We start from the raw sequence: 17,262 nt of genomic DNA, 5'->3' as shown, positions 1-17,262 counted from the left end.
CTGGAAGCCATCCTTTGAGTTGAGGACACTTTCTTTTTACTTTCTTTCTTTCTTTTTTTTTTTTTTTTTTTTGAGATGGAGTCTCTCTCTGTTGCCCAGGCTAGAGTGCAGTGGTATGATTTCAGTTCACTGCAGCCTCTGCTTCCTGAGTTCAAGTGATTCTCTTGCCTCAGCCTCCCAGGTAGCTAGGACTACTAGGCACAGGCCTGTGCCACCATCCCTGGCTAATTTGTTTTTTGTTTTTTGTTTTTTGTTTTTTGTTTTTGAGACAGATTCTCACTCTGTCGCCCAGGCTGGAGTGCAGTGGCGCCATCTCGGCTCACTGCAAGCTCTGCCTCCCGGGTTCACGCCATTCTCCTGCGTCAGCCTCCCAAGTAGCTGGGACTACAGGTGCCCACCACCATGCCCGGCTAATTTTTTTGTATTTTAAGTAGAGACGGGGTTTCACCGTGTTAGCCAGGATGGTCTCGATCTCCTGACCTTGTGAATAGAGACTGAGTTTCACCATGTTGGCCAGTCTGGTCTCAAACTTCCGACCTCAAGTGATCCATCCGTCTTGGCCTCCCAAAGTGCTGGGATTACAGGTGTGAGCCACTGCGCCTGGTCAAGTTGAGGACATTTTCTGATGCCCCCACCAGGTCATTACCGAGTCTCCTGGGCCCATGCCCTGGGCCTGGTGTCTGCTGGACACAAGGGACACAGACGTGAGTGGACAGGTTCTGTGTCCTGAGGGGCTTGAGATCCCACCCAGTGCTCTTCATGAGCTCCACAGTCCAGGGATGGCCACGAGCTGTGTGTTCCTGGCCCGTGGTGAGGTCAGGACAGAACTGGGAGGCAGTGCTATAAACTCATACAGCGCTTGGATGTTGCTGCCGTATCCCAGCGTGAGACCAGTGCTCCACCCCGGAGAGCAGGGGGCACTGTCAAGCACTGTTGGACTCAGTATGTCCTTCTCATTGGATGGAGCAGATTTCCCTTCTGATCACATTTAATTAAGGAAAATGGAGATGGGTGGTAGCTGTGCCCCCCAGCCTTCCCTCCCGTGACACTGTGTGTACCGTGTTCAGCTGGAGGCCGAGGCGGTGTTCCGGGCCATCACCATTGCGGGCCGAATCAACTGTCCTGTGTACATCACCAAGGTCATGAGCAAGAGTGCAGCCGACATCATCGCTCTGGCCAGGAAGAAAGGTATGCAGCCGGCCCTGGGCCTTCTGGGGGCAGCTGGGGCCTGGAAGGGGGTGTCCTGCAGGTTCAAGTTCACTCCCTCCCGAACTCAGACAGACAGCCGGAAGAGGGAGGGGTGGAGCGGGGATGCTCCTGACACAAGGATGGTGGCTGGAATCCTTTGGTCCCAATGACCTTAGGACATTCACCTCGATAAGCTCAGCTCCATTTAAAGAGAGTTTTAATAATATATTATGTTTAATCTAATGGATCCCAATATTAATTCAGCATGTCATTAATGTAAAAATCATTAATATTTTACATGATGTTTTCTGTACTCTTCAAAATTTAGTGTGTATTTTACATGTACACAACTCAGTTCAGACTAACCACAGCCTGAGGTTATTGGTGGCCACATGTGGCTCAGGACTGCCTTATTGGACAGAGCAGCTGTGGACCCCAAATATGTTGTTTTAGTGTTTTTAAGGGCAAGCTGACAAGTAGAGGCTAGAACAGCACAGCTTGCCTGAAACTAGCTCCATTTTGAAGATAAGGAAACCGGGGCTCAGAGAGGTTACAGAAATCTGGAAGCAGTACCAGCCGGGAGCGGGTAAGCAGGCAGGTTCTGGAGCTACAGGAAGCCATAAGGTGGCCACTAGCCACATGTGGCTATTTAAATTTAAATTAGTTAATGTTAAGTAAAATGAACAAGTTAGTTCCTCAGTGGCACTAGCCACACCAGCTTAAGAGCCACATGTGGCCAGTGGTTGCTGGTTGGGCAGCTGTGATGCAGGGCACCCCCCTCGCTGCTTGATGGGCTGCCCTAGAGCCGGGCAGAGCTTGCATCCGCCTCTCCTGCTGGGCAGCAGGTGGCCTCGGGCCACATCTCTTGCCCTTGGTCTCTAATGCAAAGATCTTTCCGGGGGAGCCCCAGCCTCCGCTTGCAGGCTTTTCTGGAAGAAGCCCTCTTGGCCCACTCCTTGAAAGACAAGCAGTAACTTCTGGGAAGTTAGTGCTCAGGAAGCCGCCCTCTGGCACTGGGCGGATAGAAACACATCCAACTCCCTTTCCCCTGGGGTGGGACGACCCTGAGACGTGTTCCCGAGCAGGACTGAGTGCCAGGGCCCTCAGCTGTGCCTCGATGAGAAATCTCCCTTTATTGGCCGCTTTCCCTGCCTTATGTCACTTCCTCAATCCCCAGCCAGTGTTTCCTGGAATCACCTCCCATATAAGACGCTTGAACTAGATTCCTAAGATCTGCTTCTGGCAGAACCCAAACTGAGAGAGCAAATCGTGTCTCTGTGGCTTGGCTTATAAATCTATGAAAGGACATCATAATGTCCGAATCCTAAAAGCAACAGCTGTATCCACAAGGTTGCTGGGTGAGTCAGCTGCCGTATGCCCCGTGGAGCGCGTGGCGGGGTGCCGACAATGTGATGGAGCTGGGCCCGGACACCCAAGGTCCCTGTGGTGCAGGCGGTGATGCCTGCAAGAACGGTGGCCAGTGTTCTGGCCTTCACCCAGCCCCGTTCTCCCTCCACCGTCTTCCAATTTTGTGCCTTTGACATCTGCCTCAAGAGAGTATTTGCTTTTAACCAGGCTTGTTTGTGTTTGCCCCTCCTAAGGGCCCCTAGTTTTTGGCGAGCCCATTGCCGCCAGCCTGGGGACTGATGGCACCCATTACTGGAGCAAGAACTGGGCCAAGGCTGCGGCGTTCGTGACCTCCCCTCCCCTGAGCCCGGACCCCACCACGCCTGACTACTTGACCTCCCTACTGGCCTGGTGAGACCTGTGAGAATGTGGGGCTTGGGGAGGCAGCTGGGGCCTTTGGAGTCAGAGAGTTAATGGTGGGAATCTGCAGGCTGGTTTGGACTCATGATTGTAGAGGAGGCTCTGCCCCGTGCTCTGAAAGGACAGCACCTGTATGGCTTACAACAGGCCTTCAGAGACCTGAAGATCTATGGCATCCAGTAACTGTTCCATTCCCATCTATTGACCACCTCCTGTTGAGCCAACCTACTGTTAAGCACCTGCTCTGTGGCAGGCGCCCTGGTGTATGGGAAAGCACTCAGGATTAGGGATGGAGACAAGGCTGTGTCACCCTGGACCTGGCACATCACCCGTAACATCTCTCGGTCTCCCTCATTTTACTCAAAGTGGAAGCAGACAGTACCTGTGGCAGAGCTGCCTATGAGACACTGCAGGAAAAGGACCTGGAACCGAGGGCGCCAGAAGTGGCCGCTGCTGCCTGCAGCACACCTGCTGTGGTGCATGCACACTGTGGAGCCCAGCACCTCAGCCCCTTCCCTTCTGTTAGCCACCATGAGGGAAGAGCACTTAGCAATAGCAAGGCCACACAGCGAGGCTAAGTGTCCAGGCCGCTCTGGAAGCAGAGATGCGTGTTCAGAACCCACTGGGAGTCTTGCAGAAGGCTTTCTGGAGGAGGTGGCATCAAGACTAAAGCTTGGGGATGAGTAGGAGTTTGCCTAACAGGGGAGGATGAGACGGGGCTTCTTGGCAGAAGGAACCTTGGACTAGGGGGCAGCGGTGTGTGCCCATGTGGAAATCACTGTCCCCCTGATGATACAGAAACCCTTGACTAGCATAGCCAAGGACTTACTCAACATCTGCAGTCCAATGTCTGGTGGGCAGCTCACGTTTACAAATAACTGCAGATCTTGCCCCATAAAGCTGCTACCCCCACAGTCTTGCCCATCTCAGGAAGTGTCAGGAACACAGACCAGAGGCCCTGGAGTCTGACAACGCCTCACCTGTCTGCTGTGGCCATCCTGGCTCAGGCCACCATCATCCTTGGATTCCTACCAAGCCTTTCTATTTCCACACAGGCCCACCCCCCCCCCCCCCACCCATCACAGTCTGTGCTCAGACGTTTAAAACCTAGATTAGATCAAACACCCCTCTGCTCGGAACCAGTAAGTCCTCTCCCAGTGAAACCCAAGTCCCCACAGCGTCCATCGAGGCAGAACTCAATCCAGTGCACATACCCTGACCAACCTCCCTCCCTGGGCCTCCTCTGCCCTTGGCTCCCTCGGTCCAGTCCCAGCTTCATGCTGACCCTGAACCCCAGGCAGGACCCTGCCTCAGGGCTGTTACACTCATAGGAACCCCTGGCTAGTTCCCTCTTTCTTAGACACCACATGGTTTGCCCTATGACTTCCTTCAGATCTTTGCTGGAAGGCTCCTTCTTAGCGATGTAATTTTCTGATTATCCTCCTGGAAATGGCATCCCCAGCCTGTCCCCAGCACGCCTCATCCCCACCTGCTTTGGTTGAATCCCTGACACTCACTCTGACAGTGCCCATGTGTCCCATTCCCTTTGCTTATTGCCAGACTCCCCCATCCCTCAGAATAGCTGACACATGCAGACGCTCTCTCTTTCTGTTCTTAGATGCACTCCCCATGCCTTAAATTGTACCAGGCACATAGGAAGCATGCAACACAATTTTGTTGAATAAATGAGTGAAGATAACTTCTAAATATACTCCTGTGCATCTAGGCAATTGCTAACATTTCCTGGACCTCTGGATTGGAGGACAGCCTCACCGTCCTCACCCTGCATTTAGAACCACTAATAATGGTCCATTTGTATTTTATTTTATTTTATTTTTATTTTATTTTATTTTATTTTACTATTTTATTTTATTTTTATTTTATTTGTTTAGTTTAGTTTAGTTTACTTTAGTTTATTTTAGTTTAGTTTAGTTTTTGAGACTGCATTTTTCTTGTCGCCCAGGCTGGAGTGCAATGGCGCAATCTCGGCTCACTGCAACCTCCACCTCCCAGGTTCAAGCAATTCTCCTGCCTTAGCCTCCTGAGTAGCTGAGATCACAAGCGCCCACCACCATGCCTGGCTAATTTTTTCTTTTCTTTTTTTTTTTTTTTTAAGCAGAGATGAGGTTTCACCATGTTGGTCAGGCTAATCTTTAACTCCTGACTTCAGGTGATCCACCCACCACAGCCTTCCAAAGTGCTGGGTTTACAGGCGTGAGCCACCACACTCAGCCTGGTCCATTCATTTTATTGTCTAGGTGTTCAGCTCAGGGCACCTGATATATCAAAGAGTATTTGTTTTTAAAACACCAGGGGACAAAAGGGTAAATCTCAGTGAACTTGTGCCACTTTGCTGTAACCAATGAATAGTGTTTGTTCTGCAAGCACAGCACACACTGGCCAGCCCTTATGCCAACTGCCTTATGTCAAGAAGACAAATGTCAGCACACATTACTCGCTTTGTAACGTGCAAAGCATGAGGCCAGTGACATAAATGGGGCATCCCTGACTTGTGACACGTGCAGGCACATGCTGGAGAGTCTCTCTTACCCACTGGCTTCCTTATCCATTCATTCACTGGCTATGCTGCATGTACCTGTCTGAAGTCAGGGTTTGCCTTCAAAATGAACTAAGGTCTGAACTCTACCTTGTTTTGTCCTTGCCAGTGGGGACTTGCAGGTCACAGGCAGCGGCCACTGTCCCTACAGCACTGCCCAGAAGGCGGTGGGCAAGGACAACTTCACCCTGATCCCTGAGGGTGTCAACGGGATAGAGGAGCGGATGACCGTCGTCTGGGACAAGGCGGTGGTAAGACTGGATCTCTTCTCAGGAGCATTCTAGAAACACCCTACCTGGAAAGCCAATGCATTATGCATGCTGGATTCTTAAAAGTTCCCTTCTTACATGGAGGCGGAAGCAGATATACTAGGAGGGTGCAGGAGGGAACGCATAACTTGTGAGAAAGTAGCTCAAGTCCAGGAGAGGCCTCTGCATTCGCGGATGTCACCCTTGTCCCTTATATCTTAAGATTGAGAAATGTTTTGTTTCTCAGCAATGTCTTAGTTCCTGTGAAAATGGCTCTGTAACGCTGTGTGTATGCATGTGCACACGTGCTAGCAGTTGGGATGTCGAGTGGGTAGAGAGAGAATTCCTGTTGCAGAGGAAGAGCTGGCTCTCACTCTCATCACTGACCTGAAACCAAAGGTTTTTAATCTTCTGTTAAACTGGGGCCTGGTGACATGGACAAGATGTCATAGTGGCTCTTGTGTCAACATACCTCTGTGTGGTTAATTAAATGTCCTCTCTGATGAGGCTGGGCCCTTTGGGATTCTTGACGATGGCACGTTTTTAGCTGGGAGAGGAGAGAATTCCAAGCCTTGCAAGGGCTGCAGCTGGCAGGCTTCCATTTGTGCCCAGCCGCCCCTCCTCCTGGCCCCATTATGAGATGCTCTTCTCATCTGTGGGTCTTGCCTGTAGGCTACTGGCAAAATGGATGAGAACCAGTTTGTCGCTGTCACCAGCACCAATGCAGCCAAGATCTTTAACCTGTACCCAAGGAAAGGGCGGATCGCCGTGGGCTCGGACGCCGACGTGGTCATCTGGGACCCTGATAAGGTGAAGACCATAACAGCCAAAAGTCACAAGTCGGTAAGTCCTGGCCTATTTGAGCTTCTGAGATAAGTGATTCTTCATTGTAATCATTTTAAAAGACTGATTAAAAATGATACCTGAATTTTCCACCTAGGATGTGATCTGATATCTAGCCTGACTCAAGTCATTCCCATTTCTCCTCCAGTTGGAGAGATCGGGAGGAGGGATTTGAGCAGGCTCAGCTAAGCTGCTTCTCTCTCTCTCTCTCTCTCTCTCTCTCTTTCTGCTCCTGCCCATGGATGCATGCGTTCCCAGCCATCTGACACTGCTTATAATGTGTAAGCTTCAGGGCCTAGCGAGGGAAAGTATTAGGTCTAAGGTTCTCGATTTAATTATCAAGCTGGAAAGGATTTGGTTTGGTATATCAGAAACCTCCCACTCAGTTTTGTGGCTGGCTGCTAATGGACAGGAAGGGGTTGGCCCTAAAGTGCACACTTTTTCACATCCCATGCCCATAGTTATGGGCCATCTCTGCTTTGTATCTTATATGCCTTTGATTTCTCCGCTTATCCAGCAACCTACCAAAGATGCATGCACAGAAAGGATGCATGCAGAGATGGCAGAAGACACCTGTGCTTCCCTGAAGGGCTTGCTTTAACACCCTCCTGCATGGCCAGCAATGGCCTTGGGTCTGGATTAGCAATTTCACAGACCCGAGAGGCCGCAGTGGTCCCTGGCTCACTGGAGTCTGTGCAAGCACACAGGTCACACCGTGATGGAGCTGCAGTGGGTATTCCCATGGCCCCTGGGCTCACATATTGGAGAAGGAGACCACAGGTATGGGGACAGGACACCAGGCACAAGGAAGTTTCATAAGAAAGCCACAGGAAACACTTGTAGCGGCTCACGGGCATGGCCCTGGAGTATCCACGTGGCTGCAAGAGACATGGCCTGCAGAAGCAGAAGTCTCGGTAGCTGCTCACCGACCTTCTGGGTCCTTGTCCGCTGACCTTTGACTGGCTGACACAGACATTCACGTTCCTTTCTAGATGAGGATCACCTTGTGAAGCAAGGGGCAGCTCCCACAGCCAGATGGCGGTAGGAGCGCACACCCTTGTCCGGCTCACCAATCCAGGTCATTCTTACAATACACACTGCTCCCTGGCTTCCCACAGCCCCCATGTCCAGGGAACGGGGTGCCTGAGGTCGTTTTCCCATGGAGAAAGGTTTATGCCACTCACATGTACAGTCCAGCAGGGCATGCGATTCTATTATTTATTATTATGAATCATGTGTGTACACACTGCTTGGGGTCTGTGCACATAGGAGAGGCAATGTGTCTGAGAGGGTCTTGCCAGTGAGAGCGTGTCTTAGTCCATTTTGTGCTACTGTCACAGATACCACAGACTGGGTAATTTATAAAGAAAACAAATTTATTTGGCTCATCGTTCTGGAGGCTGGGAATTTCAATATTAAAATGCCGGCATCTGGCAGAGGCCTTCTGCTGAGTTATCCCATGGCGGAGGGCAGGAGGACAAGACAGGACAAGTGTGAAAGAAATATCAAGAGGACGCTGAATTTGCTTTTATAACAAGCCCAGTCTCACAATAACTCACTCACTCCTGTGATAATAGCATTAACCATTAATGAGGGCAGAGCCTTCATGACCTAATCAGTTCTTAATGATCTCACATCTTAATACCACTGCAATGGCAATTAAATGTCCAGTTGAATTTTGAGGGGACATTCCAACCATAGCAGAGGGTGTGCGCTCCTACCGCCATCTGGCTGTGGGAGCTGCCCCTTGCTTCACAAGGTGATCCTCATCTAGAAAGGAACGTGAATGTCTGTGTCAGCCAGTCAAAGGTCAGCAGACAAGGACTCAGGAGGAAGTAGACTGAGCTGGGATTGTCTTACTATTCCTTTTGTTGTTGTTGTTGTTGATATGGAGTGTTGCTCTGTCACCCAGGCTGGAGTGCAATGGCACAATCTCAGGTCACTGCAAGCTCTGCCTCCCGGGTTCACGCCATTCTCCTGCCTCAGCCTCCCAAGTAGCTGGGACTACAGGCGCCCGCCACCACACCCGGCTAATTTTGTTTTGTATTTTTAGTAGAGACAGGGTTTCACCACGTTAGCCAGGGTGGTCTCGATCTCCTGACCTCGTGATCCGCCCACCTCGGCCTCCCAAAGTGCTGGGATTACAGGTGTGAGCCATGGCGCCCAGCCTGTCTTACTATTTCAATGTGGGATCCGGGGCCACACCAGATTCCATGCTCAGGAGTGGGCACTCTGATGATCATCACAATCCAGCCAAATACTGTTTTGTAGTTACTCCGTGCTTAGCATTCTTCATGCATCATCTCATTTAATCCTCAGGATCTTCTAAGTTAGGTATATGGTTATTAATAAATGAGAAAATGGACAGAGAGAGGACACGTGTGTAAGTTTCCTCTGGACGCTGTTATAAAGTGCCACAGGCTGGGTGGTTTAAAGAAAAGAAATTTCGTCTCTTAAAGTTCTGGAGGGTAGAAGTTGAAACCAAGGTGTTGGCCAGGCCATGCTTTCTCCGAAGGCTCTGGGGGCAGATCCCTTCCAGGTCACTGTTTTAGTGTCTGACGTCCCCAGCAGTACTTGGTTCCATGGCGTGTAAGGCGTCCCTTACATCGTCTGCCTCTGTCATTGTGTGGCCTTCTCTGCTGTGTCTTCTCCTTTTATGGATGCCAGTCATTGGATTTTGGGCCTACCATACCCCAATGTGACCTCATCTTAACTAATTGCACCTGCAAAATCTGTTTCCAAATAAGGTCACGTTGTGAGGTAATGGGGGTTAGGACTTCAACATGTCTTTTTTGGGAGCACGATTCAACCCATAACAATATGTAATATACCCAAGGTTACCCATCTGGGAGGTAATTGTTTTCAGGTTAAACTTGGGGAAGCATCCCCTCTCTGTGTGAGGCAAGATTTGAATTCTTTTCATAGTAGCAAGAGGACAGTTGAGGATTCCGTGAGGTGGTTTGACCAAAGGATTTTGTCTGCTTCATTTTCTCTGTCCAAAGCAATGCCATCCACATTATTGCAATTTTTTTCAGAACATGGATTGAGAAATGCTGTTAGAGGTTAGTTTTGTTTTTATATGTTTTAAAAAATATATTACTTTTAACAATGAAAAGAGATCATTTCTTGTATATTGGCCAGTGATTAGATTTTAGATCTACTTTTCTATAAAACACAACTTTTATTCTTTCCTATCTTTGTGGAAAACATTCACATCAAAGTGCCACATCATGGGTATGCATGCATACATGTTTGTATTTCATAGACTATCTGGATGTTTTAAACTTTCTTATCGAGATATAATTCACATACCATAAATGTCACCATTTTGAAGTGTACACTTCAGTGGCTTTTAGTATATTGAGAAGGTTGTCCAATCATCACTAATTCCAGAATGTTTTCATCACCTCCAAAAAAGAAACCCTGTACCCATGAACAATCAGTCCCCCTCTCTCTCCCCCATCCCCTAGCAACCACTAGTCTGCTTTCTGTTTCTATGGATTTGCCTATTCTGGGCATTTCATATAAATGGAATCATCCAATATGTGGCCTTTTATGTCTGGCTTCTTCTACTTAGCATCATATTTCTGAGGATCATCCATGCTATATCATGGATGGGTACCATGTTCCTTTGATGGCTGAATAATATCCCCTCGTAGGGATGGACCACGTTTTGTTTGTGCACACATGAGCTGACTGGCTGCTTTTTAAAGGGTATAAAAGAAACCAGTCCTCCCTGGAGGGGACCGGGGAACTGGGGCTCATGGATGGCAAGAGGTTTTTTCATCATGGTGTTTTGTGTTGTTTAAATTTTTACATTGTTTGTATATTACCTTTAAGAAATGAAGGAACTGACATTTAAAATTCAGTGTAGTTGTGAAATGCAGGGTGTGGCATTTGTGATATGACCAGGGCCTCCTCACACCTCTGCAGCTTGGGACTCTCACCAAAGCACAGCATGTTCCTCACCCAGGAGTAGGGACAGCAGCCCAGGTCCCCAAGGGCTGGCCAGTTTCAGCTGGGAGATGGGTGACTGGTTCCTTGCACCGCCCCTCCCTCATTCACAATCCATGTGTCCCCCGGCACAGTTACGAATCACTCCATAGTGGAGCCACTTTAGGGTGAGGGAGAATTAGGTTAGCAAATGCTAACACTGGAAACACACTGTCTGCCTGGGTCCTGCAAGGCTGGCACAGTGTCAGCAGCTGTGTGTAGGAGACGTGATTGCCTGGAACCCCCAAGAATGCACCCAAAAATCATCAAACACCATCAGATTACAAACCAATATAAAGAAGTGATAGTTTTTCTATGGAAGAATCAAAAATCACTTTGGAAAATAGAATGGAAATCAAAATCCTGTAATAACAATAAAAACTAAAGACTTGGCCTGGCGTGGTAGTTCATGCCTGTAAACCCAGCACTTTGGGAGGCTCAGGTAGGGGGACTTGAGGCTAGGAGTTTGAAACCAAACTGGGTGACATAGTGAGACCCTGCCTCTACAAAAAAATAAAAAAATTAACTAGGCATGGTGGTGCATGCCTGTAGTCCTAGCTACTTGGGAGGCTGAGGCAGGAGGATTGCTTGAGCCCAGGACTTGGAGGCTATAGTGAGCCATGATCGTGCCACTGCACTGCAGACTGAGACCCTGTCTCAAAACAAACAAAGATACCAAAAAAAATAAAAAACTAAAGACTTACATAAATTCAAGGACCTTTACACTGAGAAGATCCAATATCGTGAACATATCAATTCTTTCTAATCTAATCTATAAATTTGATGTGATCCCATCAGAAAATTTAATTGTTTAGCTAGGAAAGCAGAGTTCCCAGATGGGAAATGTGAGAGTAGCTGAAATAGTTCTGAAAAAAGGGAAGACTGGGCCCTGGGTTGTCAGTCATCCTAGTTATTAAAACATGTCATAAAGCTGCAATAAACCAAACAGTTTGGCATGGGTACAAGAAAAGAGAGCCAAGGAATAGACTGACTGCATATGAGAATTTGGTTTACAATAAAGGAGACAATTAGAATTAGGAAATGATAGTTACTCATCCACTTGTGTTAGAACACCTGGCCCATGAGGCTTAACCTCTGCCCTACTATTTACTACCAAACAAATCAAACCATGGATCAAAGATTAAGATAAAATAAAGCTATGAAAGGATTAGAATAAAACACACATTTTTTGAAAGAATGATAATTTTGAAGGGGAAAGGATCTTGCTAAACAAGACACAAAACTTAGAAATGGTAAAGGAAAAGAATGGTCTGTTTGACCATTGACTACACAAAAATTACACAAAATAATCTGTGTGGCAAAAACAATTACTTCATATGAGTTCCAGAGACAGAGGACCAGGGAGGGAGGAAATATTTGTAACACACATAACAAAGGATAAATTCTTTAACAGTGAGTGTGTACTTTTAGAAATCAGTAAGGAGAATGCCAAGACCCTGAGAAATAGAATAATGTGCAAAACACAGTGACACAGTAAGAAATATAGAAATGGCATGTGTTGATTTAAAAAGAGACCCAGTCTCAGTCACAAATGCAATAACAACCTAGAGATAGTATTTTTCACCTGTGCCAGCAACTGAGATCAGGAGTTTAATATACATAGATACTGTTTACCAAAGGCTGTCAGGTAAGCTCACAGTTTTGTTGGGAATGGAAACTAGTGTTGTCTTTTTCAGAGGGCAAATCTGTCAAAGATGAAAATCCATTTACTCTTTGGCCCCAAACTCCACATCTAGAAACATGTTCACATGTGCAGATTGTGGATGCAAAGTCTGTTTAAGCATTGTTTTTAGCAAAGGCATGGCAAAGACCCAACTGTTTATCCTTGGGAACTGGGCATATAAATGGTAGTACGTCCTCCTGATGAAATACAGTATAGCAGTGTAAAAGTATTTTGTATGTGTGCTGATATGGAACAATTACGGAGGTAAGGAAAAATTAAGCTGAGAAATGTCTGTATAGAGATGTGTATATGTCAGACAATTATTCATGCCTCGGATATACCTAGAGATAAAGAAGAAACTTTTCAAGGTCTGTGTCTCAGACTCAAGTAGAAGACAGACTTACCTTTCTATCAAATATCTTTTTTACCATTTGATTTTTTTCAACCATGTATGTGACCTACTTTTAAAATAATAAAAAGCAGTTGGTGACAGTTGACACCCAACTGTCAAACATTCACTTTAAGAATAATGGAAAGAATATGTGTTTTTTGTTTTGTTTTGTTTTTTTCTGGAGACAGTCTCGCTCTGTCCCCCAGGCTGGAGTGCAGTGGTGGCACGATCTCGGCTCACTGCAACCTCCGCCTCCCAGATTCAAGCAGTTGTCACACCTCAGCCTCCTGAGTAGTTGGGGTTACAGGCATGAGCCACTGCGCCTGGCCAAATGTGTGTTTTAAAGGAAATGTTATTTTGTCTTTCACATTAGCAGAGAAAGAAAAAAATGGCATTACCCAATGCTGGAGGGGGTAAGTGCCAATATAGTGTCAATTGGTCTGAACCCTTGGGAAAATAATTCGGCCATATGGCACACGTGCTTTAAAACCGCTCATGTTCTTTCACCCAGTAATTTGATTTTAGAAACCTATCCTAGAGAAAAAAAATATTTTATTTAAAGAGACGTTTTAAATAAAGAACATTTTATTTATTTCTATGTCCAGTATAGTCAAAGCAGCCACATTGCGTAACCCCAGGGGGACCCCCTTCCTGTTCGTGATGCCCCAGAACAATATTGATTTGATTATAGAAAGCCACCAGCAGCCGACATGCCCAACGGTGAGTTGTTGGTTATATACACTGTGGACCATACAGTGGAATATTACACAGTCAATAAAAGGTATTTTTAGAGAGAAAAAAAAACATTGGAACACGCTTATGATATAATGTTAGGCAAAATCGCTGTTATGAACAGCTCGGTTGGAGCAGAGCAAACTCTGGGAAGTAACGCTGAGGCTGTTGGTGCAGGCGGTGGAGTACAACATCTTCGAGGGTATGGAGTGCCACGGCTCCCCACTAGTGGTCATCAGCCAGGGCAAGATCGTCTTTGAAGACGGAAACATCAACGTCAACAAGGGCATGGGCCGCTTCATTCCGCGGAAGCCATTCCCGGAGCACCTGTACCAGCGCGTCAAAATCAGGAATAAGGTGAGTGTGTCTGCAGGGGAGCGGGCCCACTCATGGGACCAGAGCCAACAGCGTCTCTTGGGGAATCGAGATCTGACGTGTGCGGAGTTAATAATGTCATCGCCCTGGGAACCTCCCTTTCCTTATCTGTTAAATGGGCTGAGACGCTGGTCTGGGCTCCTGTCTGAGGACAGGAGTGAGCATCAAATGAGGACATGCAAGTTCCCGGGCTTCGCAAACTGTTAGAGGGGTGTGCACCTGTGAGGGTGGGTGGATCATGGGAAGGACGCTTACCAAGCTGCTCTGGGTGCTGTCTTGAGTTGTCTTAAGCAATCCTGCCCACCCACTGGAAGTGCTGTGATCCTCCTTTTGCAGCCCAGAGCCGTGAAGGGCTTAGCCAGAGTCACGGCCCAGAACCCTCGGGTCTGGCCCTTTGGAGCAAGGCATTACCCCTGGTGTCTCCCTTCAGATCCACCCTTTCTTCCTTTCCTTCCTCCCTTGATGTTTCTGCCCTGTCGTTCCTTATTTTCCTTGAACAACCTTAGCACTGACCTCAGGACATCTGTCAAAGGGAAGGAGTGGGCTCTATTCCTAACTTTAGAGCAACTCAGAGGAGGGAACTTTCTCACAGCCGAGAGAGACTCCCACCCGTGGCCAACATCTTCCCTAGCCAGGCCCTCCCATCCCCAGGGCAGCTGCTTTCCCCATGAGACAGCTGATGTTTGCCAGAAAGGCCAGCTTCGTGTGTATGTGTATGTGTGTACATGTGTGTATGTCTGTATGTGTGTGTTATGTGTGCATGTGTACATGCATGCACGTGTATGCATGCATTTAGGGATGTGTGTGCATGTGTTGGAGTGTGTGTGTGTGTGGCGTGTGTGTACCTGTGTGGTCCTGCTCTTTGTGTGCTTCTTAAGTGGCACCAACTGAGATGGAAAAGTCCAGAGACCTTCCTGCATTCCCAGGCTCCAGCCCCGACTGGGAGGCTCTGCGTCTGGTTTTGGTCCCTCCCCAGCTTCCATAAGGTGTAGCACCAGGTCAAAGACACCAAGTCACACAGATGCTTTGCACCGGATGGGGAAGCAAGGGATGGGGCAGAAACACGTCAGATCCGAGACAAGGCCAGGCACAGGCAGCAGGCCATGTGAGGACAGGGGACTCATGGAGATCCCTGGCTGGGACACCCACCGAAGAGGCAGAAACACCCCTTGGCTGGCTTCATTTCCTTCTTGGTCTGAACCTGAGGCCTGCGGTTAACAGTCAGCTTCCGTGAGAGCAGATATCTGACCCCAAATGCCAAGACAGCAGTTTGCAGGAGCAATAGGATCGGGGGTCCCATTGCACAGGGATTCCTTCATGCCTGCAGGAGCTAGGCCAGGTGAGGGAGAGACCTGCACCAGAGCCTGCCTCTGGCCACCTGAGCTTCAGGGAGTGATGAAGGGCCTCACCCAGGAAGCAGTGCCGCAGCCATAGAGGAGAGTGGACAGGATACAGTGAGGCCCAGAGAGTCGGGGAGCAGGGCTCCAGGGACAGAGGGGAGGGCTGTCGATGTGATGTGCAGGTGCTGGGTCTTTGAACTTAGTGCTAAAATTGAGGCTTCCTCCTATGGAGAGACAGGAGCCCAGAGTTGGGGATCAGTGTGCTATCACCTGCTGCAGAGGAGGGAGCCAGGGCTGGGGTCAGGGCACTGTCACCTGCTGTAGAGGATGAAGCCCCATGTTGGGTTAGGGCACTGCTACTGACTCATGCTGGGACCCTGTACAGGTCCCTGAACACATGCTGTTCTCCAGAGTCTGGAGCAGGTGCCCTCCCAACCTTGGCCACCCCTGAAGTCACCTGGGCTGCTGTTGGCCGTTCCCAGCAGGCTGACAGCCTCCTGCCTGAAAGCCCTGCTTCTTTCAGGGTCTCCGCCCCCACAACCCTTTTCCAATGGGGCTGGGGTTGTGGCTCCATTGCCCTCCTTCCCCATCCTCCTGCAGGCCGGTGCGGAGGTGTGCTCCCCATGGCGTCCCCAGCCCTGCCCCCACAGACCTGGCCAACTCCTTGTCCTTCTGTACTGAGTTTTCTCCCTCCCTATCTCACCTCCCTACTCCTTCCCCCTTTCTGGAACCATCTCCCAACAAACTACCTGCCCCCCCAAATCTTTGCCTTGCCGTTGACTTCTGCAAGAACATACATGAAGATGGGCCCTTTGCTGCTGCCTGTCTGGGATTCAGGGGTCCTTTCCAGGGGTGGGTAGACAGCAGTGTCAGGGAAAGTGATTTCTTCTTGGAAGGGATTTGGGGTCCTCCTGCATGAAGCTTTGTGTGTATGTGTATGAGTATACGTGTGTGTAAGTGTATATACGGGTGTGTATATCTGTATGAGTGTGTATGTATGTGTGTGGGCATGTATGCATGTGTATACATGTGAGTGTATGCCTTTGAGTGTGAATACCTGTACATGTGTTTAAGTGTGTGTGCGTGTTCACTTGTGTATGCTACTGTAGGCATTTTTACTGCATGTGCGTGTTCACTTGTGTATGCTACTGTGAAGGCATGTTTACTGCGTGTGCATGCATATATATGTATGACTGCATGTACGTGAGTGCATGTGTGTGGTGTGTGCATCTATGTGTACGCATGTGGGTATGTAGATGTGTGTATGCATGCTTGTGTGTATGAATGCCTGTGTGAGTGTGGGTGCATGTGTGTGATGTGCACATGTCATATGTGTGCGTGTTGTGTATGTGTGCGGGTGCATGTGTGTGATGTGCAAATGTCCTGTGTGTGTGCATGCACATTCGAAGTGACCTCAGGTTTCTCTCTCGCCCGCAGGGCTCTGCTTTATCTGCCCAGAAGGGCACACGTGCACAGTGTCGATCAATCACGCTCTCCCTTCCTCTGTTTAGGTTTTTGGATTGCAAGGGGTTTCCAGGGGCATGTATGACGGTCCTGTGTATGAGGTACCAGCTACACCCAAATATGCAACTCCCGCTCCTTCAGCCAAATCTTCGCCTTCTAAACACCAGCCCCCACCCATCAGAAACCTCCACCAGTCCAACTTCAGCTTATCAGGTAGGAACGAGTGGTGGCCCAGGCTCCCCACAACTGCAGCAGTTCAGGCCGAGTCCTTCCTGCTGCTTCTGAGGAAATGGACACGTGGCCTTGGACACTAGATGAAGAAGCAGGGAAGGGAGTGTGCCCCACCCGAGCCTGTTCTCACTGGTGGGGCAGAGTGGGCTGGCATGGTCACCAAGCAGAGGGGGGTCCATGTTAGGGGGGCAATATGGTGGTACGTGATCTGGGTTTACAAAGAGAGGTACCAAAATTGTCCCAGTGCTCATCCTTACACACATTTGGGGACACTTTCACACTCTTCCTCATGAAAGTAAACATGGAGTGGTCGGGATGAACAAGAGATGGGAGTAGCTGCCATTCGCAGGGCATGTGCTCTGCGCACGTCTTTAGCCTGTTCACCCACTGCAGTGTACTAAGCACTTTCATAACCCATGATTTTATTTTATCCTCACTACTCCATAGAG

The 17,262-nt window shown here is 48.7% G+C and overlaps 1 protein-coding gene across 2 annotated transcripts in view; it reads left to right on the top strand.

Moving 5' to 3' along the window:
* Window positions 1-17,262, top strand: part of CRMP1 (collapsin response mediator protein 1) — a 73,149-nt gene that overhangs the window by 51,589 nt on the left and 4,298 nt on the right. For both annotated transcript variants that reach the window (XM_030801464.1, XM_003258474.4), the window contains exons 8-13: window positions 1,068-1,188; window positions 2,790-2,946; window positions 5,622-5,763; window positions 6,433-6,603; window positions 13,581-13,760; window positions 16,630-16,795. In XM_030801464.1, coding sequence (XP_030657324.1) covers window positions 1,068-1,188; window positions 2,790-2,946; window positions 5,622-5,763; window positions 6,433-6,603; window positions 13,581-13,760; window positions 16,630-16,795 — 937 coding nt within the window. The remainder of the gene's footprint in view (window positions 1-1,067; window positions 1,189-2,789; window positions 2,947-5,621; window positions 5,764-6,432; window positions 6,604-13,580; window positions 13,761-16,629; window positions 16,796-17,262) is intronic.

The sequence above is a fragment of the Nomascus leucogenys genome, chromosome 20 (assembly GCF_006542625.1).
Source record: "Nomascus leucogenys isolate Asia chromosome 20, Asia_NLE_v1, whole genome shotgun sequence".
Lineage (NCBI taxonomy): Eukaryota > Metazoa > Chordata > Mammalia > Primates > Hylobatidae > Nomascus > Nomascus leucogenys.
Note: the sequence above shows the minus strand (reverse complement) of the source record. Positions and strands in the feature narration are given on the sequence as shown.